This window comes from Myripristis murdjan, chromosome 21, assembly GCF_902150065.1.
Source record: "Myripristis murdjan chromosome 21, fMyrMur1.1, whole genome shotgun sequence".
NCBI classification, from domain to species: domain Eukaryota; kingdom Metazoa; phylum Chordata; class Actinopteri; order Holocentriformes; family Holocentridae; genus Myripristis; species Myripristis murdjan.
In genome coordinates, this window is record NC_044000.1 from 1,868,885 (window position 1) to 1,893,841 (window position 24,957).

Genomic DNA, 24,957 nt, shown 5'->3' on the forward strand with positions numbered 1-24,957 from the left:
TTGTTTCACAGTCTGCATGCCTGAGTGCTTGATTTTATACACCTGTGGCCAGGCCAAGTGATTAGGACACCTGATTCTGATCATTTGAATGGGTGAGCGAATACTTTTGGTAATATAGTGTATGTGTATATGTATGTGTGTGTGTGCGCGTGCGTATATATGTATATGTGTGTGTGTATGTTTATATATGTATGTATGTATGTATGTAACAGACAGCTCTCACTGAACATGAATTGTAATGAACACTGACAGACGGAAGCAGGGGGTCAGTGTGACCAGGCATGTCACATCACTTTATTACACAAAATGTATATGGAACTAATTAGGGCTGGGCAATAAATCTCTACATTTGAATTTATATTTTAACTTGATGCAGCCTTATTTTTTTTTATTATTTATTTATTTATTTTTTTAATAACATTACATCAGCCATTGAATGGTTTCTCAAACAACCCCCAATTCAGTCATCTACACAGAATGTGCATGCCTGGAAACTGATGTGCGAATCACCAGTCACGTGATCATGCCCGTAAAGATTCCCATCAGTTAGTAGTGGTAGTAGTTAGTGAAAAACAAGAAAAATCTAGAATAAAATCGTGAATTGTAAAAAGACTGAAAAAAATCCAGATTTATTTTTTGGCCATACTGCTCAGCCCTAGAACTAATACTTACATGAAAATAATGTAAACAAATAGCCAATAGCTATATTGGCTTTTTATTACAGCATATATGTCCAAGTTTTTACATTTCAAATGTGACATCAAATATGAGGATACGGTGGATACAGTATGTGATCGGTTATGATTGGGGTTGGGGTAGGGTGAGGGTTAGGGTCATCATATTACCTATAGATTACTAAACAACCTAGTTAAAATGAAAACAAGCATACTGCCAGCCCTTCGTGGGCACATGATACAGTATGTCATCAGGGTTCCCATGGGTCCTGGAAAGCCTAGAAATTTATGGAGTAGTTTTCCAATCATGGAAAGTCTAAAACTTGTAAAATGTACTGGAAGTAGGCATGAGATCCTGGAAAATGACACAGTTTGACACAGTTACATTTTAACTGTTTTCCTGAGCTCACATTGCACATTTTTAGTTGCTGACTCCCTGTTTCAGTTGATACTCAGCTGTCAGATTTTGACCTGCCATGTGTTTGGCATGCAAAGCAGGTCAAAAACATACAAAGCTATGCTTTGATCAGCATGGTGTTTGTGTGAAATCATCGTATTTCTGTGCTGTTAGCCTGTTGTTAGCCTGTTCAAGCTGCTCACAGACCAAACATTTTATAATGTGTTATTTGAGACACTAGTTTCACATAAATTTGAGCTACAATATATATTTGGCCACTTTTTCTGATTTAAATCATTCTAAGGTGACCCTCTGTCAGCAACAGCTAGGTCACTGAATAAGTCCTTGAAAAATCCTGGAAAAGTATTCCTTTAAAAGCGTGGGAACCCTGGTCATGCGTTCAAGCTATACATTAGTACTGTTCTAAATTGCTGTTTTTTTCTGACTCTGTGTAAACTCAGGTGTGTGTTTCCATGGCACGGCAGCCGGTGGTTCTGGAGATGTTTTTCCGGGCAGCGCCAGCCCAACAAGGCCCAACCAACCTGCTGATCTTCTCCCTCCTGGTGCCATTCATTCACCGGGATGGAGCCATTGGCCAGCAGGCCCGTGATGCCCTGCTGTTGGTCATGGCCACCTCAGCCAGCCATGAAGCCGTGGCTCGATACATTTCTGAGAACTCTTACTTCTGTCCGGTTAGTAGCTGGGTGTGTGTGTGTGTGTGTGTGTGTGTGTGTGTGTGTGTGTGTGTGTGTTGGCTGTAATCTTGTCTTGATAATACCATAACATATTACTAGCCAATGGTTGGTCTAATGTGGCGTTCTTTTGAGGATGATAGAGTGCTACAGTAAATGCTGGGGAATCAGTTGGCTCATGCAGTTCTAGAACAAGATACTCAAAGGGGAAAACGGGCCAAGTTTAATCTTAGAGCAAATTAAGGTATTGGCATAAATAGCAGAAACACCTCACCCTTGTTTATCAAACTTGGAAATTGCAAGAAATTAAAAAATGGGGGGAAATGATTCAGACTGCCAGACTTTGAATGAAACTATCAGCTCTCAGTTAACAATATTAAATATAAGTTTTGTTCAATAATTAGGTTACGGGTAAGAAAACTCTTTATCATTATAAGCTGAAATTCTCAGAAGGGGTCTAACATTAAAAACAGTAAAGGCTTAGAGTCCTGTGAAGTGGCTGAGGGAATAGAGCAGGCAGAATTGGCGTAGATTAAAACTATTTCTAACTGGAAAATCCTTATGCACTCTTTTGGAGCTCTCTTGGGGTATTCAGTAGTGGCAGTCACTTGTCAAAACCAGCTAGGAGGCTGGGCAAAAATAGAACAGTTGCATTCTTTATGAACAGGAAAGGCAGTGGGTCAGTTATGGGGGGCACAGAGAATTTGTAAAATCTAGCTGAAAATAAAATCTAGCCAGCAACAGTCACCGGAGAAGGAGTATTCTTTTGTGAAAAGTTGGCTAGCAGGAGGAGATTATTGCACAAGGCAAACATACATGACAGTGCTCCACAAGGGAACTCATATATAGAATCCAAGAATCCAGTTAAGCCCTGGAGAAAGATGGATTTCTAGCAGAAAGCTATAAAACACATTAATGTGAGCTACTGTGCTCTAATGTGGTAATAAATGTGTACATCTCTTTCTGAAGGAGTACTGTAAGCAAGCTAAGGTCAAAAACTCTGTTGTGTCATATCTGACTATAATCTGTCAGTAATGTGTGTTAACATATGAAGAGAAAGGAAGTGAGTGTGCAGTATGACAGATAGGTAGGTAGATGATTCATTCCTATCAACTTGTTATCAGCTATGTTCCAGCCTGTGAGGCTTCCTGTCAGCAGCTTCTGTTCAATCTTCCTTTTCTGGAGGGTATGTAAGTAAGGCCAGCCATGTCCACACCAAGCTGGAGCTAAAACTGTTTGAATAATAAATGAGTAAAATCACACTGTAATAAAATTTAAAAATCTGAGAATGACTGAAACTAAAGTGAAAATCCCAGCAAAAATGAACACTGGTCAGCTCTGACTGGTACGGGTGGGCCTGGGGGAGCTGATGTCAAGTGGAGAGAGAGCTTTAAAGTGTCCCTAGCATCTTAATGGAAAATTTTTTCAGCCCATTTAAAAAGACAGTTGCTTTTAATATAATATTGAATTAAAAACTAAGTAAATATATGTTCTTTTCACTCAAATATCATAGCTGCTTTTTGCCACACACCCCTTTTCCAACCCAAAAAGTATATTACAACCCGAGCTAAAAATAGATTCACTGATTCCCATAGCTAATTTCCATTTTGTTAAGAATAAAAAAAACAACAACCCACAAACAAAAAAACCTCAGGTATGTTTCTCTGTGACCTAATGTTAGCTGACAAAAAACCTTTGTTGTTTTAGTAAATACCGTATTTCACCAATTAATCGCCCGGGCGTTTAATATGCAAAATCGACTTGGACCCCGGGCGTTTAAAAGAACCAGGCGGCTATTCGCTGCAGGCCTTTATTTATTTTTGCACCAGGTCATTATCGTGATGACAGCTACTGTCCAACATATTTTCAGTCGGTCGATTTAATATTACGTTACACCCTTTTGTTCTAACGTTAGCTAGCGCTCTTATTTTGACAGAAAATGGAAGTGCAGCACTGTTGTTGTGTGGCTAACTGTTTACTTTTGCAAAAATAAGGTGAGTAGCCTTATTTTGGGTTACCTACATATAATGCAAATGATCGCCGCGGCGGTTATTCGGGTGGGTGTTTAATACGCAAAATGCGTGCAGACCCCAGGCGTTTATAAGAACCCGGTGGCTATTTGTGGCCGGGCGATTAATTGGTGAAATACGGTAGTAAAGGTTAAAAGTAAAGTGATAGTAAGTCCAGTAAAATTATGTTGAGTGTCTATAAATGTGTGTGTGTGTGTGTGTGTGTGTGTGTGTGTGTGTGTGTGTGTGTGTGTGTTTGTGTGTTTGTGTTTGTGTTTGTGTTTGTGTTTGTGTGTGTAATACTTATGGACCTAACTGTATATACATATATACATAAATATATACAAATATATACATATAGACATAGAGATACATATGTATCACATGTGTCAGCTGTGAGGCCTTGTATAGAGAGGTGTGTGCCTTTCCAAATCATGTCCAACAGGTGAACACAAAGTGTAGAAACATCTCAGCAATGATCAAGAGAAATGGGAGGCACCTGAGCTAAATTCCAAGTGTTGTTGCAAAGGGTCTGAATACTTATGTCAATGTGATTTTTCAGTTTTTCCTTTTTAAGAAATTTGCCAAATTTTCTACAGTTCTGTTTTCACTTTGTCATTACAGGGTACTGAGTGTAGATTGAGAGAAAAAAATGAATTTAAACATCAGGCATCAGGCTGCAACATAGCAAAAGTGAAAAAAAAGGGGGGGTTGGGGGGCAGGTAGGCTACACAAAGTGCACGCAGTCCAGATGGAGTCTGCAATGCAGAAACAGCGCTGGGTGATATTGTACAGCATCGGCTGCTTAACTGGCAGTCGCGATGGTTTCCGTCCATCAGCGATTACCGATTCAATCATCAATCGGCCCAAGCCTAGCTTGCACCCAACAAAATTACCTTTGTAGCTGCCAGGAAAATAGAGCTTTGCATGCTCATATGTTGAGCAAGGCATAATTTGGATGCTTTTGGAGTCAGGATTTGGAGAGTCGATAGACCTGTTGGGACTGAATGCGACAACCTCACCCAAACAAGCCACTAACCATTAGTAGCTCTGTAGTTGTATAATGGCAGGTGTATCCATGTCTGTGCTCGACCCACTCTCCATTGCACCCAACACAAAATAGTTTATGAGCTTCAGTCTGACCTACTTAGCGGGCGGAAAGACCAGTGGCACCAACTGCTGAGACACTGCTCTCTCTGCTGAAGTCCTGCTATTTCACACGCTCTGTGTATTTTTGTCTCATGCGTATCGTCACTTATATGCTCAAATCTGTTGTATCTGACGGTGGCATTTTCAGAAGTAGCAGTGAATCCTTTAATAATTGTAGTGGCTCTTTTTGTGATGAGCACTGCTTGTTGCACACTTAACACACCTTTTTCTCTCATCCTCCAATCACAGTATCTTTTGTGTCTGCCCTTAGAACCGTTAATTTCTACTCTGATATCTACTATTCTTTAACCTTTGAAACCTGAGCAAATAGACTTGATATCTTTCAAAAACATGGGAAAAATGAAATTAACAAATTAGCAAAAAAAAAAAAAAAAAAAAAAAAAAAATATATATATATATATATATATATATATATATATAATATTCTTTAAAAAAAAAAATGAGCACAAAAAAGAAAATTACAAAATATCCTGAAATATAACATTTTATATTACAATAAATATGCTTTTATAGTTCTTTAAATTATACATTTGCCCTGTGATGGACTGGCGACCTGTCCAGGGTGTTTCACTGCCTTCGCCCTATGTGCGCTGGGATTGGCTCCAGCACCCCCCCGCGACCCTAGTGAGGATAAGCGGTTTAGAAGATGAATGAATGAATGAATGAAATTATACATTTAAATATCTCAGTAGTGATGCAAGAACATTGGAAAAGAGGCAAATTAGCGAATTAACTTAACTTGAAAATTTGAAAGAAATTAGTATAGTTACATGAAAATTACAAAACAAATTGAAAAAAAAAAGATATTCACAAAAAAACAACAGAAAATTAGCAACACAAATTAGCAAAAAAAAAAAAAAAAATGCCAACAGATGCAATGCCAACAGACATTGTTACTCTTCACAGACATAAAGACACGGGCGCGTCATGGATTGGAGGCCAGGAAACCCAAAATGATTTTACTCATTAATGTTTCATTTCTATACTGTTGTTGATTTTCTGCTTGCTATGTTTTTTACATTTTCTATTTTATTTATTTGTTTATTTATTTTATTAGTATTATTGTTCTTTTTGTTTTTGTTATCACCATTACCACCTTTGTTTTTTCCCAAACCTAGTTAGCAGATTTGGTAAATATTTCTGGGGAATATTTTGGGAAATATTTCTGCAATATTTCTGTGCTATACAAGTAGTAACTCCAATGCACACATACACATGGCCGCTTGTAATATTTCTGTAGTATTCCTATAGTAACTCTTACCACTTCTAGGATTAGAAAGAATGTGTTTAAGGGCACTGGGGCACGAAATTTAAGAACGGCCGTCGCTTCTGGATTTCATATGGAGAAAAAAAACCTACATGTTGGCAAAATATATTTTAGAGACCACCCAAATTTCTTGCATCATGCTTTTATGGGAGCTCATCTCTTATTAAGAGGAGTTTTTATTCATTAACCAGCTGCTTTACAGTTGACCTGCACTTCAGTTTGCATTTGATCCATCAGCTGACAGTTTAGCTGCGCTGGGCAGAGTCAGGTCAGATATTTCTTCTGTGGGAAAAGTTACAGTCTGGCCAGTGTTGGTGGTGTTGGGCTCGGCAAGACAGAGGACATGTGGTCCTTCAATCCGTCTTGGGACACATGTCTGTTTACATCTCTAATGTGATGCGGACAAAAGTGTCCCAGACCACCTACAAATGCGAGAGATCCGATCCTGAGATCTGATCTTTCAGGATGCATTGAAGACACATTGCTGCTCTTTACACCTGTACTTAGAGTTGTCAGCTTGTATCCAGATTTTTCAGCACAGACCATTTTTGTTTGCTCAAAATGGGTGACAAATCACACCCTCAATGCTTCAAAGTGTAAGCACTTATTCAGACTACCAGCCCAAATCAGTTTTTTTGCATAGCCAGATTGTATCCATATTGATTTTACAAAGTTTGGACCTCCAAAAACCACATGGAATGCAATTTTTGCAAATCGGATGCAAACCATATTTGGAGGTGATTTGAAATGCACTTCCAGTTGGGTTTCTACAGATGTGTCTCAGTCCAGACCCTCTGGCCCAAACTGTCTTTCAAACTGTCTTTTGCATCACTTGCAATGTGACACACAACAACATCAAATCCAGACAGTGGTGCATCAGACATGCTGAGCAGAGTTCATGCTGATACCAGCAGAGCAGGATGGAGGACAACACACAGGACAACAGATGGTTGAATAAACTGTCTGCTGGCACTTTGTGGGGAGGCTTCTGGACATTTCTCCTGCTTCTTTGTTGGAAAGATGTGTCACCAGTGTACCAAGTTAGACACCTACATCGTTACCATGGAAACCCATGCAGATAGGTTGGTGATGTCTGGACACACAAATCTGATCTGATCCCTTGTGAATAACAGTGTGGACCGTCGGTCTTAATGATCTAATTTGAGAAATAAATCCGGTTTGCCTGCAGTCTGAACAAGGCCCAAGTCACCTCACCTGAGGATACAAAGGTTCAAGTCCTCCATGTGAACTCCTGTCAATTTTATTTTGCCTATTTATCAGGCTTTATGGAATGACACTGTGCTTCAAAATTCTGAGTGTTCATATGCGCTGTTGTTCCACTGAAGTTTATGATCAATTTCAGAATTCATAAACTTGTCAATAAGGATTAAAGATCCTTAAGTTCCTATGCTGCTTAGACCCTGGTCATTGCCGCTTGACACTCTATTTCTGGATTAATTTGTTTTTATTTTAACATAGCTGGGTAGGTTGAGCAGAGTTGTTCTTTTTTAGACATTTAGACACACATTCAAATTGATAGCTGGGAGTTGCTCAATTTCTCACTTCTTACTGAGAAGTTACACCGGTGTATTTGAGGATCAGCAGTAGTTGTGAAACGATGAAGAAAATTAATGAATTATTTCTCTGTCTCTCCTCAGGTGTTGGCCACAGGTCTCAGTGCGCTCTACTCCTCGCTGCCCAGGAAGATCGACGTTAGGGGTGATGATTGGCATGCCCTGCGGCAAGAGGACTGGATGGGCGTATCGTCTCTGGTGCTGTTCATGAACTCCCTGGAGTTTTGCAACGCTGTGGTGCAGGTTGCTCACCCCCTGGTCCGCTCCCAGCTTCTGGACTACCTCCACAATGGCTTCCTAGTGCCTGTCATGGGCCCTGCCCTGCACAAGGTAGGAAAGCAACAGGATTCTGGAGATGAGTGCATGGTGTCTGTGGGTTCAACAGAAAGTCTTGCATTTCCGTGAAAAGTCATTAATTCAAATTCATTATAAAGTCATTCATATTTACAGTTGATTAGAATTTGTTAATATACGTACATCGATTCAATAAAATTTGTTCCACCTGCAGCGTTCATGAATGGCCTGTTTTTAGTTTCGGTTTTTATATGCAGAAATCATAGAAATTGAAAGAGTAGAGCTGGCATGGGCCTTTGGTTCATGGCAAATCAAAGTATTCCAGGGTGGTCCTTGTCAAGGCAACAGCGGTAAACGCTCAGTTGATACTAATTAGGACTGACTTAGCTCACATCTATCGTGATGTTAACGTTAACCTGAGATAGGCTATGAATTAGCTTCCAGTAATTTTTAAATAGCTTTAATGGCACACAGATGATTTATATACATTTTGTGTGTTAACTATAAATTTCCCCTTTGTTGTTGCTGTGAGCTGTGTACACTGTGACCCTGTGATACAGAGACATAGGAAGATCCACTGAGCAGCCAGGTGCTTGTTTCATCACAATGGAAGTTTAAAGTTATTCAGACAAACTCTTCTACTGATGCAGTGACATCAGCTGAATGTGTATAGTTGTTGCCATTGCAAGGTGAACCAGCCAGAAATACTCTGGTTTGATGTGAAACAAGGACCCACAAAGGCCCATGCTGGTTCTACCCATTCCATATAAATACCAAATAAAATAACTCTTTACAGTTAAATAGTTACGTTTTCCCCACACAAACTGCAGTAGTCATTCATTAGTGCCACCCAATACAGCCTAGGTGCTGGGACCCTCAAATTAACATTGCTCTTAAGACTGATGGTTTTGAAAATCAATGAAATTCTATCATAACCTGTTTCACACATATAATTACACATGCCTTCAATATTAAAGCTCAACTTAGAGCTGTTTTCAGTTTAAAAAAAAAAAAGTGGGTGCTGGAGACAGAGGTGTGCTTGGCAAATTGTACAATACTTCACAATTCTAACATGAAATAAAGCAGTAAGTAAATAAAGCCATGACAAAAACATTAGGACATCCAAATTCTCTCATCCACACAGCATAAAAAAAATCAATATAGCCTTTAATTTAATTCATCATATATTGTTTTGGTACAAAAAAATGTGTGAATGATTATTTTAACATTAAGCTTTAATCTCACCACTTTCAGTATATTTGCCAGTGTTAAAGTAGGCCTATGCCATGTGACAATGTAATACTTAGCACAAACCAAAATATCAGTCTCTTGGGCAAAATCACATCATATTGGAGTCTGCGGATCATTGAATGCCAACTTTGGGGTCTGGAACATGAACAAGTTTGGAAACCTCGGGCATCGAAGGCATCCTCACATGTAATGCACGTGGTTTATTTATCAAAATGCTGCTTTTTGTTGGGAAAATCAATAATGAGTTGAAGAGCAGCTAAGTAAACAAAAATGCAATTGGGAATAAGTTTGTTATTTTTATAGCCAGACACTTTAAGATATAAGCATTTAGTTATTTGAGATTTCTGGGTTCAGGAGCATAAGACTCCGCCTAGTGGAGGCAGCGAGAAATGAGTCATTACTCCTTACTCCTTACTGTACTTACTGTGTAAATTCTAAGGTGAAGGTTGATTTTCATGTTGTCTGATTGCGATATCAGCTTGATCCGGGCCCAGCTCATTCACTTTTGCTTGTCCACCAAACTTCTCCCCTCAAACTGATCTAGGAGGAATGATTTTACCAACTTAGGACTTGGAGGAGGTGTAATTATGATGCTCACCATTGTCGTGAAAAGGCCCCTGTCCAGACTTAATGTCACTAAGTCTTTACTGTCACTTCCTACACTCACAGAAGACGCCACAGTCTCTGCTGGGGGTGACAAAATTTTCACCCTTTTGGATCACATTAGAGGATGCTGATTTGCTAAATTTATATTGCCACGTTAATAACTTGAGTCAGCAACTGTCTGAACTGCTGCACAGACACCTCTATCTCTGGGCCCAGAGCTACTCAGAGGCAGACAGATACATGTAGGAAACTACAGAAACATTTTGTAGAAATTATGGTTTTCTGTCATATTTTATACATTATTGAGTGCATTGCATATTGAAAACACAAATATCAAAAAATGGTAAAGTATATACGTTATATTAAAAATATATTTTTTGAGAGAGGATGGCGCTATCTATTCACCAGCCACCACTGTGTGCTCCACTCAGATTTTTTTCAGTGTTTGTGTGTGTGTGTGTGTTTGTGTGTGTGTGTGTGTGTGTGTGTGTGTGTGTAGTCATCCGTGGATGAGATGATTGCCAGCACAGCCTACCTGGACCTGTTCCTGCGCAGCGTGACCGAGATGGCCCTCCTCAAAACGTTTTTGCGTTTCATCCTGCTGCATCGGCATGACAACGACACCATCCTGGATACACTGCTCACACGCATCAGCAGTAATTCAAGGGTGTGTGTGTGTGTGTGTGTGTGTGTGTGTGTGTGTGTGTGTGTGTGTGTGTGTGTGAGTGTGAGAGAGAGAGAGAGACGGACAGAGAGAGTTAATTTTGTGGGTGCCAAGTTGACTATAAACAAAAAAAAAAAATTGACTCTAGCAGAATACAAACATACGACCTACAAAAGATGGCATTCAGTAGAAGACCCCCACCAGCGATTTGCAATTCTCAAGATGTGCTATTTCCCCCTCACATAGTTGACCAAATCTCACTTTCCATGCTTGTAATTGAACTAGTCACTGTTCTATGGAAGTGTGCCTTGACTTTCTGTAACGAACAGACCTTCCCTCTAGGTTAAAGTATTGTTTTTGTTTTCACAGCTACGGTAGCAGTTACACAGTTGGCCTAATAGCCAGTAACTACCACAGCTCTGTTCTAAAATATCAAGAAACCAAAAAATTAGCTTTTGGGGGCTTTTAAATTTATTGAACAGAGTTGGTTGAAAATGCGACAGTGTAATTTGTCACTTTGTTATGACTAGAACATGTCATAAAGATATCGCCATACATATATTTACACTATCCAACCTGTCTCTCTCTCTCCCTTCTTGCAGCTCTGCATGGTGTCTTTGAGCCTCTTCAGGACTCTTCTCTCCTTAAACTGTGAAGACCTCATGCTGCAGCTTGTTCTCAGGTACGGCTGGATAAGGAATTCACTGTTAGAGGCCACTCACACTGGCAAGTTTGATCCGCGCCCAAGCACGATTGCCCTTAAAATCCGGATTCTTTGTCCAGTGTGATCGCTCCGTATCGTGCTTGAATACAGTACACTTCCCCCGCTCTGGCACGGTTGGAAGGGGTGTGCTTCTGCACGGTACGGGCGCGTACACGAGCACATGCACGGTCACGCACGCAGTGCGCGGATGTAAATCATGCAACTTTCCTCCTGCCTCTGCAAAACTGTTTAATGTGCGCAGCGCAATTACCGGCGAATGGCCGCGTTGCGCAATCAATAATCAACCATGTTGTCTGTGTCATTGTCCGTTGTGCTGCTGCAACCGCGTATAAACAAAAGTCGGTTTATAATGAAAGTACAGCAGTCTGTGTGCGGAGATCCGGCAGACCTGGTGCTGGCCGGCACCGCGTCGGCACCGGCCGGCACTGGCCGTGGCACCGCGCGGTGTGCGGCCACCCGGTCACCCGGTCTGCCGGATCTGACAGGTGCCGCTCCGGCTGTCAGCTGGACCTTTCTGAAGAAGGAGGAAGTTACCTCCGAAACTGTCAAGGTAAATAAACATCCCATGTCTGATTAAAAGGACCAAAAACGTTTTTAGTTAAAAGGAAGACATGATGTATTTGAACTACATTGATTTATAATGATGTCGGGCCATGCCTGTTGTTGTCATATTTCAACGTGATGACGTGCACACCGGGGGCAATCGTGCTTGGGCGCGTTTAGGAAAAAGGTAATGTGAGTGCAGGCCAGCCGGGGACTGGGGAGGGGGGGGTTTTGGCTTTAGCACGATATGGGCTCAAACTTGCCAGTGTGAGTGGGCCCTAAGTCTTTGTTTGTTTTCCTCACTGAGAAGTGGGTGCTGTCACTGTATTGGTCTCTGTCAGTCTGTCAGCAGTAAGGTCCATGACAGCATGAAATTTGGTGATAATATTCATGTTGCAGAGAGGATGAAAATTTTGGTTACCCCATAACCTTCCCTCTAGTACCACTGGCAGGCCCAGTGAGCTATCTGCATATCTGTCATGATGGGATGTACTATTACTCTAAATGTCACATCAATTTTTCCACGATTCACTTCCAGCCTTTTACTGATACAGGCCATCTGAATCACTGTAGCTTCATCTGAAACATTAAGTAAGGTATATCTAGATGAATCGGTTAAGTGTCACATAAGCCTCCCAGGTTTGATGTAAATGTGATCGGTGTCTCAATCTAATAGGGATCTTGATCAGGAAATTTGTCTGTTGCCCTCAGGTATCTGCTGCCCTGCACCCACGTCATGCTGAGTCAGCGCCGTGCTGTCAGGGAGACTGATATGTACGGAAAGTCAGCAGACAAGTTCCTGTCACTCATCCCAAAGTGCTGCCGCCTTAGCACAGCGCCTTCTGGTGATCGGGAGGATGATACTGCATTCTGGGGTAAAGGTAAGCAAGTATGACCAAAAGTGGTAGGTAAAAATGACATTCATTGTGTTTTGTAAAGAAAAAAAAATGTACACTGGAACATTCAGTTTTTCTCTTCTGTTTGATGCACATTCTTTAGCATGTTTTACAGGCCCACCCCCACTCACAGCAATATCAGTAGAAACAATGGTATTAGTAGTTAGTTAGATTTGCCTATTTAGAACATGTCACATAACTAATAAAATCAAACAAAACCAAAAAATACACAATATCACAAGTTAATTAGTCCTGTTCTGTGAAATTGCTTTATCACTGAAACATCACAATGCAGTTCAGTACATAATACCAACCACAATTAAGGAATATATAAACCAAAACATTATACACATATGTACAGCAACCCCTGTCTATACCAGTGGTATTAATGGTGGGGTCCAGGGACTCCAGGAGTCCATGGGTTGCTTCCATAGGGTTCTAAGCAAAGTGGGGAATAGTTTAATTTCAGTTAAATTCATTAGAACTTGGAGAAAATGAATGATTGAGCATTTGAATATTTTTCTCTTGGTTTAATCTAACCATGATGTAAAACAATTTAAACAATTTAACCATTTTAAGTCGGTACAAATTCACTTGATTTCTTTCAAAAACATGGGAAAAGGCTGATTAGCAAATTACCAAACAATTTACTGGGAACATTAGTAAAATACAAAAAGAAAATGAAAAAGGAATTACAAGAAAACTACCAAAAAATTCAACAAAAAATCTTCAAAATGAGGAGTTTTTTGTTTTAAATTACTAGAAAACTATATCTAGAATGATGAAAATTATATATTTAAACATCAGATCAGCGATGCTGTATCAAGGTCATATTTCTTGTGCTTAAATGCTTGAGAAAGCTGTCTGCGCAGATTCTTCTTAAGTTCTAACAGACTAGTGGGGAGTCTCAGGTATTTAACCTGTGTGGGGACATTGTCCAGGTCGTTGAAACTACCGGATTGTTAGTGTTCCTCCCTGCTCCCTGTTGTGGCAACCGACGTTGGTGTTGGTGGAGTTGCCTGACTTCAGGAGTGAACAACGATCATTAGGGTCTTCCACAAGTTGGTTGTTTGGGTCACATGAGGTCAAGGGCGTGTGGTTCAAGCTCCTGGGAAGGGATGACAGGACAGTGTTGTTAGTAGGAGACAGATGATGGAGGAGACCTTCTCCTCTGTTGAGAGATAGTTTCTCTATCTTGACATAGATTACTTCCCTCACTCCTCTTTCAAACCATCTGTCCTCTCTATCCAAGATGTGGACGTTGTGGTCCTTGAAGGAGTTTCCCTTTTGTTTCGGGTGCAGGTAAACTTCTGAGTCCTGACCTGAAGAGTTGGGCTTCCTGTGTTGAGCCATGCTTTTGTTAAGTGGTTGTTTGGTTTTACCAATGTACAGGTCTGTACATTCCTTGCTGCACTGGACTGCATACATCAGGTTGCTCTTCTTGTCTTTCGGTATGGGGTTTTTGGGGTGGACCAGTTTCTGTTTTAATGTATTGCTTGGTTTTGAAAAACACCAGCATGCAGTGTTTGTTGAAAATCCCCATAAGTTTCCCAGATAATCCTAAGATGTATGGGATGACGATGTTATGTTTATTCTTTGTTTCCTCTTCAGCCGCACTGTTGGTGTTCTTCCTGGAACTTGTGGCTGTTTTCACAAAAGTCTAGTTTGGGTATCCACAAGCTTGAAGTGCTTCCCTCATGTGTTTGTGCTTCTTTTCCTGGGCCTGAGCGCTGGTTGGCACATTATCAGCATGGTGATGCAGGGTCCTGATAACTCCTAGCTTGTGTTCCAGTGGGTGGTGAGAGTCCAAGAGCAGCTATTAGTCTGTGTGTGTAGGTCTCCTGTATATCTGAGTCTGGAGGCTCCTGTCATCCAAAAAGGGCAAACTGTTGTTCCTGACAACCTGCCGTGTGAACTTGATGTTAGTGTCCACTGAGATGATGTGTTCTGTGAAGGCTGAGTGAGGCTTGAGCCTTTGACAAACATTTCACAAGTATTTAAATGCAAACCAAAACATATCTTAATAAGGGTCCCTATAAAGCAAAATCACTTCAGTTGGGTTTTGCACAGCTTATTGAGAGTCAAATTGGGGGTCTCGACATGAAAACATTTGAAGGTCTATACTAAGCAGACAGGTCAGGCACTAATTAATTTGGATGACCTCAGTTGTGTCACACATGGAGCAGGTGATTATATTGTATGGGATGCTGTGACATTTAGATGTGGCTTTACTTTACATGTAGTGATTTCAAGATTACATTCAGCAGTACAACCAGCTTCTTATGATTTTTTTTTTACTTTTTTGATTTGTTACCTTTCCAAATAACTAAGAACAAGAACATTGTGACAAAAAATGGAACTCATGTTGTCGCTGATATAAATTTATTTGAGGGAAATAGAACATAGATTGTTCTTCATCAGAAATCTGTAATGAGCTCTCCCTCCTTTTCAGCTTACTGATGTTGTATTCAGCTAATTATCCCTTATGTAGTATGTTCTACAATGATGGTCCCTGATGGTAAGAACATGATCCATCATGCCAAAATTACATGATACAGAATAATTTTATTTTTGTCCTCAAACCTTGCCTTTTCCCTATCTGTTCATCCACTGTAATTTTTGGCAAGGCATAAGATAATTGTTGCTCACACTGCTTGTCCAATTGAAATCTTATTGGTGTAAAATGGCCTCACATAAAAACAAAGAGTTGTTATGGTAGATTAACAGGGTTTGCATGCATCTGAGAAAACCCTGGAACTAGTTTTCCAGTCGTGGAAAACACCTGGAAAATTAAAAAACTGATAAAATCTCCTGGAAATATTTTGGTGAGATCCTGGGAAATTATATGGTTTGGCTTAGCCAACATATTCATTCATTTTTAGTGGCTGATGCTCCATTTCAGCACTCATTCTTGCCAATCTGTCAAGTTTTGGCGTTATGCAGTGTCATATGTTCTGTGTCATGTGTTATGTTCATTGCAGCACTCAACAGCCCCAGCTCCGAGTCTCCTGCCCAGCCCAGACCTAGCACTCCGTCCCGCCTGGCCTTCTTCATCCGTCAGCAGAGCAGTGGAGGTGGATCAGGAGGAGGGGGTCCCTCTACCCCAACAAGCACCGAGCCAGTGCCCTCCTCCCCTCGCGGCATTGGACCTCCCGCCTCCCTGCCCTTGTCCCCTGATAGCCCCATGCACCAGCAACAAGCCTCCATTGAGTGTCTGGACTGGGAGTCGGGTTACCTCGAGTACCTCCGCGACGCCCGACGGGGAATTGAGCTTTGCTCCTGGGCCTGCAGAGACTGGTCAGCCCCCTACGATGGCGAGAACCCCTCCCCAAGTGTGGCCCCTCCACCCTCACCACCCCCCACCTCCAATCCCTCCTTGGCTATGTTCCCTGAGCATTTCTCTTTCCAGCAGGGAGGAACCCCTCCAGCTCAGCAGAGGGCAGCCATCGTGGCAGCGGCACGGTCTGAATGGAGCAGCTCAGAGCGGGACAGTGGAGAGTGGGACATCACCATCGGTAAAAACAACTGCATCAGCCTCACGCCACGCTCTAAGAAACGCAGTCTGCAGAGAGAGGAGCTCCTAACCAAACCTGTACCTCCTCTCCTCCCTCCCCCATCACCGTCACCTGCCCCTCTGTCGTCCACTTCTCTTCCCCCCTCTTCCTCAGCCCCTCATCTCCACACTTCGGCCATCACTGTTAGCCATCAGGCAATGTTCAACGGATTGATGGGGCAAGGGGACCAGTGCTCGGACAGTCAGGAAAGAGGGATGGAGGCAAAAAAGGTCAAGAGAGACTTGGGTGCACAGCAGCATTTGGATGAAAACTCAAATCAAAATGGATCCCTCGTTAGCTGTCCCTCCCAAACTTGCATTGCTCCCCTGCAGTCAATGTACAGCGATAACATCAGTGATGATAAGCCTCTTTGTCCGAAACAGACTCCCTCTCAGAGTTCCCACACCCAGTCAACACTGGACACCATGTCGCTGAGCAGTGACAGCCCAAAAACACATGGTGCACCATCAGGTCTTCCAGAGGCCTCCATAAAAGACCACGGGTTTCAGTCTGTGGAGAGCCTCATCGAGGAGCTTTTAGAACAGGCGCCAGGAGACCATCAGCTGCTCGGAGACTCCAACGGCCAGGGCATCAGCATCGAGGCCTTTACCCAGGAACTGAGGGAGCTGGAGGACAGGGTGAGGGAACGGAGCAAAACAGCTCGCCAACACGAGGACACCTCCAGAGACCCTTTGTCTGCTGTCAGGCAGGAGGAAGAGCCCCCACCATCCTCACCCCTCCAGGCTGAGCTGACAAGCATGGGTGAGGCCAAGGGAGAGAGCTCTGTGGTGGGACTCTGTAGTCCTGCCAGACCCTTGGGTCAGCCTGCCTCGCAGCCTTACACAGGTGAGACATTGCAGTCATATCCATTTTTGATATGGACCCTATTTTGCCATCAGTTAAGACCAAAATCTTGTTAATTTCTGCACTGTAGAGCCATTTTGTCTCCAGTATAGTTCTAACAACCCAAAAATCAACTCAAAAAGTACTCAAACCATGACTTTTTGAACATGTTAACACTTCATTTATAATGACACATATTTTCCAGGGGTTTTCAAAGCCTGAGACTGTTAGTGATGGGTATCGTTAGGACTTATCAGTACTACTACTCTTATTCGGTTCTTTATCAATACTCTTATTGGTTCTTTTACAATACTAAATAATTGCTTTTTTAGATATATATTATTTTTAAAAAGAACAAATTCAGAACAGGATTAGACTTGATTTATATTTTACATATAACTCAGTTTTTCTGCAGCAGCAATAAGTCAGCAAAGTCACTGTAATATCTTATGGGAAAAAATCTAAAATGTCAGTCAGTAGCAGATATTCATCCTATCCTCTGTCCTCCTAGTACCAGGTGTTGGTACCCATCTCTGGAGACCACAGGCCTCCCCTGAATGATTCTAAGAAAAAATACATTAAGAGGCCACTCACACTGGCAAGTTTGATCCGCGCCCAAGCACGACTGCCCTTAAAATCCGGATTCTTTGACCAGTGTGATCGCTCCGTATCGTGCTTGAATACAGTACACTTCCCCCGCTCTGGCACGGTTGGAGGGGATGTGCTTCTGCACGATACGGGCGCGTACATGAGCACATGCACGGTCACGCACGCAGTGCGCGGATGTAAATCATGCAACTTTCCTCCTGCCTCTGCAAAACTGTTTAATGTGCGCAGCGCAATTACCGGCGAATGGCTGCGTTGCGCAATCAATAATCAACCATGTTGTCTGTGTCATTGTCCGTTGTGCTGCTGCAACCGCGTATAAACAAAAGTCGGTTTATAATGAAAGTACAGCAGTCTGTGTGCGGAGATCCGGCAGACCTGGTGCAGGCCGGCACCGCGTCGGCACCGGCCGGCACTGGCCGCGGCACCGCGCGGTGTGCGGCCACCTGGTCACCCGGTCTGCCGGATCTGACAGGTGCTGCTCCGGCTGTCAGTTGGACCTTTCTGAAGGAGGAGGAAGTTACCTCCGAAACTGTCAAGGTAAATAAACATCCCATGTCTGATTAAAAGGACCAAAAACGTTTTTTAGTTAAAAGAAAGACCTGATGAATGTATTTGAACTACACTGATTTATAATGACGTCGGGCCATGCCTGTTGTCGTATTTCAACGTGATGACGTGCACACCGGGGGCAATCGTGCTTGGGCGCGTTTGGGCTTTAGGTAATGTGAGTGCAGGCCAGCCGGGGACTGGGGAGGGGGGGATTTTGGCTTTAGCACGATACGGGCTCAAACTTGCCAATGTGAGTGGGCCCTAAGTCCATGAGGGTATTGCTGAAAAAATTAGCAATTTCTCTTGATTTTACTTGGATGTCAGTCTTTGACGTCTCTCAGGGCAAACTAGAAATAGTTTTGTCAAACCAACTCAAATTAGTCAGTAATCATGGCTAAGAAACAACTACACATGCGACCATAGCAGCCCTACTTAATCCAACCGTACCCCTTTGTTTGCTTGTATGTCTGTATGCCATGTTTTGGACCTGTCCATATGTCTCTATGTGCTTATGCTTTTACATATCTGCAATTGTCTGTGCCCATGCGTCTGTCAATGTGTGTGCTGTCATACTAATCCGATGTTTGTTTGTCTGCATACATGTTGTACATATAATGTATCTGCAAATGTCTGTGCCCCTGCATCAGTCTGTGTATGCTGCCACCCTTACTTGATGCTTGTCTGTCTGCACACATGTTGCTCATGTTCAGATGTCAGCTAACCTATGTGGTCAATGTGCTTGCTATGTTCTATGTGCCTTTTTTTGTCATTTTTCATTTTCATTTTTTTATTTTTTATTTTAACCTTGTTTTTAACTAACTAGCTAATCTGGATGCTTTTGTGCTTCTAATTGGCTTCTCTTCTTCTAGCTTTTGCCTATTTAACATCAAGGCCCAGGGACTACAGTTGAAAATTAACTTTGGCTAACACTGACACATTTACAGCTGTTGCAGATGCTAATTAATGTGTACTGTCCCTGTTCAAATAAAGTCTAAACTGAAACTGAATCATATTGAGCAGACATCCTGCTCTATACTGATTTTGTTACATTTGCCTCTAATGTTTGAAATAGTTTGTTTGTAAAGACATTTGTCCACTTGTTTTGTTGTCCTTCTATTGTAACCTTTGAACTGACACTGCCAGACTCTCCTGCTCACACTCATTCAGTTTTCATTCTATCCTCAGGTCCATTCATGGTGGTTTTGTTTGCCAAACTGGAGAACATGCTCCAAAACTCGTTGTATGTCAATATCCTGCTGACAGGCATCGTGGCCCAGCTGGCCTGCTATCCTCAGCCCCTGCTGCGCTCCTTCCTTCTCAACACCAACATGGTCTTCCAGCCCAGCGTCAAGTCACTTATCCAGGTACTCTGCAGCCTGGAGAACTCTTACAAGAATGGCTTAAAAATGCTTTCAGCTTTGAATTTTAGCCTCTTTGACAGTGACTACATTTACATGTACACCATATTCCAGTTCGGGTCAATATTCTGGTTAAGGTAACTGCGCTGCGGCAACTGGAATATTCCGTTTACATGTTACTTGGCATGTTCCCGTGTTTCGGCGTATTCCACTCTTTTATGTAATGCGACACTCAGCCGTGGGGGGCAGCAGTACGCGTATAGGCGTCTGGTCTGCCAGAAATACAGAAGAAGAAGTCTTCTTCTTCTTCTTCTGTCGCTATTTCTGTGTTTTCTCCCATCAGTATACTCCATGATATTTAAGTCTTTCTTTAGCTAAAGGCAGACTGCAGTCCCCTCCACACTCCAAAAATGCTGGCTCTTGCTGCTGTTTGCCATGTTGTTTTCCCCTCTTGCAGTAACCATAGCAACAAAGACGCCCCAGGATTCCTTGTGAATCGAGCATTTGCAGATGTAACTGAACATTCCGGTACGGGGCATTTTCCGATTAAGGTGTTTACATGGCACAATATTCCGGTTGGAACAGGCATATTCCAGGGGTCTTATTCGGAATTTTCTCCAACCGGAATATGACCTTAATCGGGTTCGGTATGTGTTTACATGACTTGTGCACAACTGGAATATTGCGGATATTCTGAATAATACAGGAATATGTTGTGCATGTAAATGTACTCAGTTTCATCAGGTGCTCATGACACTTCAAGTGATAATCATCAAAAATTTCCAAAATACTGAATAATTTTGTTTTTTTTTTTGGCAGTATTTTAAAACAGTTTTGTCTTTTCATGAAGCTTTGGTATAAACTGGCCGTTGTATGACAAAGAGTTGTCCCCAAGATGAAATCAGGGGAGTGATTATGGATCAACCCTGGTCCATCTGTCCATCCATATGTCATGCACAATATCTTCAATGCCAATGACTAGATTTTGAGAAAACCATGGGCAATGTCATTGTTTCCTTCTGCCATTTTCAAAAATATACAGATAGGCCTAAGGGAGTGCTAAAATGTTAGTTCATTTGAGTGCCCGTCACACACAAGATCTCAGATGCTGCAGCATTAACTGCCAGCATACAAAATAAGACTGAGTGGGTCAAAGGAGCACTACAATTACAGCTCAACACAAGGTCATTAATTTCAACTCATTAAGGATTCCTTGCAAAGGTGAAAAAAATCAGTAAGTGCAAGTCTCTCTCCAAAACATTCCACTGCACACTGTTGGATTGGTGTAAAGTTAAAATGCCTTTACTTCACATGGCAGTTCTTTAAAAAAAAAAAAAAACAACCAATGCATTGCAACCCACATGGGTCTTCATATGGTGTTTCTTGAATCTTTGGTGTAAATGTGCCTTAAAAGGCAGTTTAGTGTATTGACTGAACAAGCAATGAAAATAAGAGTTCATTTGAAAGATGAGTCAGAGTTCTAAAGAGCTTGTTCCCTAAACCCATCCTAGGTCTTAGGTTCTGTTAAGAACCGTATTGAGGCATTTGCGGACTCCCATGAGGACTTCCCTGCCATGTTGAGGAAAGCCCAGCGGTATCTGGCAGCCCGGGGCAAAGTGGACTGGACTGACTCACCCATGGCTGTCCCCACCCTGCGGCGATCTGATTCACTGGGTGAGCACAGAAACAAGAGAAGCAGCACTTACACATGTAGCAGATACATATACAGTCTTGCAGCCAGCTAAGACAGCCTGGCCCATCAGATGGATAGAGTGAACTAATAATGCAGACAGGATTCCATTTGAGATAATTTGTGAGAATTGGGCCATCTGTGCTTACTGGGCTAGGTAATGAGTAGGTGTGGGCCCAGACAGTAGTGAAGGATGGAGAGAACAGTTGTCATACGCTGCTCATATCTGGTTATTAGAATCTGGCAGGCAGACCAACACTGCTTGTTGGTCAGATCTGCCTGGGATATTCAGTCAGCTCTCATACTCTGACACTGTTGGATTTCCTCAGGAGTTAGGAGGAAACCTCTGGGTGTGTCTGTTTCTGATTCAGTAAATGATCTAGCTTTTCAAAATGTGACAGCAGATGAGTCATTGTCTGCATTTTTTTTTCATCTATGCAGTGGTTTTAATTTCTGCTGTACTATTAGATTTTGACTATGCCAAATACTGTCTGAAGATTCTCAGTCACGCAGGTCACAGTATATCAAAAAACAGTAAGTCAAAGGCAACTGGACTTGATTATCTTGAAGACGTTTCACATTTCACCCAAGAGGCATCATCGGTGTTAATGACTGGTGGTAAGTCCCTGTAATTTAAGTCTTTGATGTGTAAATTCCTTTAAACTCAGGTGAAGAGTCAGCAGTCTACCTGTACCTACCTGCACCTTTGAGGACAATGATTGAGCCATCACCTATACGCAATTTAAAATAGTGTCCTAACAACACTTACCAGGCAGTTTCACATCCATTAATACCTCAATTCATGTGACTCTATGGCCATATTCCACACTAAGGCAGGTAAATTTGAAAACACATCTTTTTTTTCTTCATTTTAGCCTTCCATGCCCACTAAGCCGGTGTTTTCCCAGTCATGAAAACAGAGCTGTTTCCAAGGTGTGCAAACCTAAAAACGCCAATCTGGCATTCTCAAATGGTTAAGAAAAACTGAGTATTCTGAAATCGATGATGCAAAATCTCCATGTGATCTAGTGAATGCTTCTGCGTTGTAGACTGGAAGTTGCATAAGCTCAAACATGCGCAATAAGGGACATCATGCATTTTGGGGTGTTTCAATACGGACGGCAGGCTTTTGGAAAACAGTCAGCAACATTGTGAAAATGCTAATGCAGTGTAGTGTGGATGGAATGGCAATGTGGTGTTTTCGGATTTACCTGGCTTTGCTTGGACATGGCCAAAAAACTGTCACGTGGCTGCCAGGAGACGTTAACGACTCATATGTTAACTGAACAACTCTCATCTGACATGAAGGTGTGAACAACCCAACCCAAAGTTAGATAGATTGATAGATAGATAGATATACTTTATTGATCCCAACCAGGGAAATTCTGGATTTTTTTTTTTTTTTTTAGATAGATAAAGGTTGATGCATTGGCCGGGAAGTTTTTAATTACTGGGACTCCCCACCATTCATTAGAAATGATGAAGCCTCTTGGGTGAGAGGTGAAATGTCTTCAAGGCAAACAAGAAGTCCTGTTGCTTCGACATACTAGATCATGACATGCCAAATGCTACATATCCTTGTTAGTATTGTGATGACTCATAAGTTGAATATTATGTTTTGTTTTGTTTTTTTTTTTTGCTCATTCCAGTGAAGAGTCGTAAGCCTTCGCTGGGTGATCTGATCCTACGCCACACCAACAGCCCAACCCGGGCCCGCCATGCTGCTCAGTTGGCCTTGGCACACGTACGGGACGGCAGCCAATCACTGCACAGTGCTCTGTTCCGGGGCGGGGCCAGCGGCACGGGAGGAGCCTCTGGGCTGGAGAAGCAGGCAGAGGCATTGCGGGTGAAGAATGCAGTCTACTGTGCTGTTATCTTCTGCGAGTTTCTCAAGGAGCTGGCCGCCCTGGCTCAGGAGCACGCTGTTGCTATGCCCTTCCCCCATAGCCAGGGTGTAGAGGAGTAGAGGGTGAAGTCCAACTTCTCACTTCCATTGCAGCCTCTTTGTGTGATTGTTAGCAGAGTTAAAAAAGAATGAGTTTATTAGCTCTAGGCGCAACCCGGAAGATTGCACTGACATCCTCTCACCATCTGAGAGCAGACATCGAGCACTGAGACTGCTTCTTCTGCCATAGGATTGAAAAGGGAAGTCAATGAGTCACGTAATAGTAAGATAGAATCAATGGCATTTTTCTGTGAAAATAAGCGTAGGACACCTATATGAGTGGAACTCACCTGTAAAATTTAATGATACCGTGCATATCATTTATAATATTTATGTATATATCATACACAGAAAATCTCAGTAGATGCTCTAGGGTAGGGAGCATATACATACACATACCGTGCAATGGTAAATTGTAAGTAAAACCACAGATTAAAGAAGTAGGTGCACACACTTGGTGCTAGTCTGCACTCCTTATATTTTAAGTTCAGATCAAGTTTTTTGCAGGCGGCACAGTGGAAAAGAGGTTTATTGTTTGTTTTTTTTCCCTTGACAAATGTAAGACAAAGATTAAAAAACTGGTCTCTTGTTTGGCAGAAAAGAGCGGTGACGATGTAGGCTATTCAATCAATTCTTCCTCAAAGTATCCAATCAGCTTTGGCTGTCTCTCTAGGACGTACCTTTTAATGGTATCACCTCACCTCAGCCATGGACAGAGCGTTGGGTCCTCCATCCAGTGGAAAAACAGCATCTGTTGGGATTGGCCAATAACTTTGGAGCATCTCACATGGATGTAGTTGTTTTTTAATATGCTACATGCAACACCTCATTGTTGGAGAGACTAGTCATCGGTGAACAGGGTGACAACTGGAGAGAGAACGACACTTTGACCCCGATGAATCAATGCTATTTACTGGAGAACATTTTGGGTAAATCAGCTTTCAGTCTAAGGCCATTTCTTCATATTTTGTGATTTTTTGTTGTAAGTACACCATTTTCTAGACATATCAGCAACATGTGGGAGTCCGTGGTCATCAGCTTGTATCTCTTTTTTTTCCTTTAATTATGGTTGTGTATTGATGAACTTATTTTTTAAGAATGACTCCATGTAAGAGATGATGCCAGCTCTTCAGTCCATGCTCCTTTTGCCATAAGTGAAGCTGGGGGATTGTAGTCAGTACGGCTCGCACAGTTCATAGCCGTCTTGTCGTCTCGTCTTTGAAAGAAGCTGGAGTCTGAGAGCTAGATGGGATAGGAATCTTTCTAGGAAGCTTTGGGAAAATTTTTAACTGACACTTAACCCTTTATAGGGCACTCATTGAAATACTTTGAAATTCAAAAAAACAACCCTAGACTGTTATTAGAGAACATGACAGGACTTTATTACTTCTATAAAATTTTTCTAAAATTTTCATTTTGTAATAGAAAATCAAAGCCATTGAGATTGGTCAAATGCCACAATCATGTGACCTGGGATGTAGAGCGATCTTAGCTGATTGGCTGGGTGAAGACCAAATGATTATTGAACTAACTGAGACAGGGGATGGGCCTGATATGTAAAATTTCTGAAAATTGCCAAAAATAGTCACTTGCCCTATAAAGGGTTAAGAAAGATTTTTTTCATGAGGCATTCATTTGATTTTTTTTA

At 42.0% G+C, this 24,957-nt stretch overlaps 1 protein-coding gene across 1 annotated transcript in view; it reads left to right on the top strand.

The window, feature by feature from the left end:
• fhip1b (FHF complex subunit HOOK interacting protein 1B) overlaps positions 1-24,679 on the top strand; it is a 51,838-nt gene extending 27,159 nt beyond the window's left edge. Inside the window, exons 5-13 of the mRNA XM_030080582.1 lie at positions 1,533-1,763; positions 7,868-8,113; positions 10,434-10,601; positions 11,201-11,280; positions 12,577-12,746; positions 15,743-17,161; positions 19,502-19,680; positions 21,186-21,348; positions 23,014-24,679. Coding sequence (XP_029936442.1) covers positions 1,533-1,763; positions 7,868-8,113; positions 10,434-10,601; positions 11,201-11,280; positions 12,577-12,746; positions 15,743-17,161; positions 19,502-19,680; positions 21,186-21,348; positions 23,014-23,330 — 2,973 coding nt within the window. The 3' untranslated portion in view covers positions 23,331-24,679. The remainder of the gene's footprint in view (positions 1-1,532; positions 1,764-7,867; positions 8,114-10,433; positions 10,602-11,200; positions 11,281-12,576; positions 12,747-15,742; positions 17,162-19,501; positions 19,681-21,185; positions 21,349-23,013) is intronic.
• The last annotated feature ends 278 nt before the right edge of the window (positions 24,680-24,957 follow it).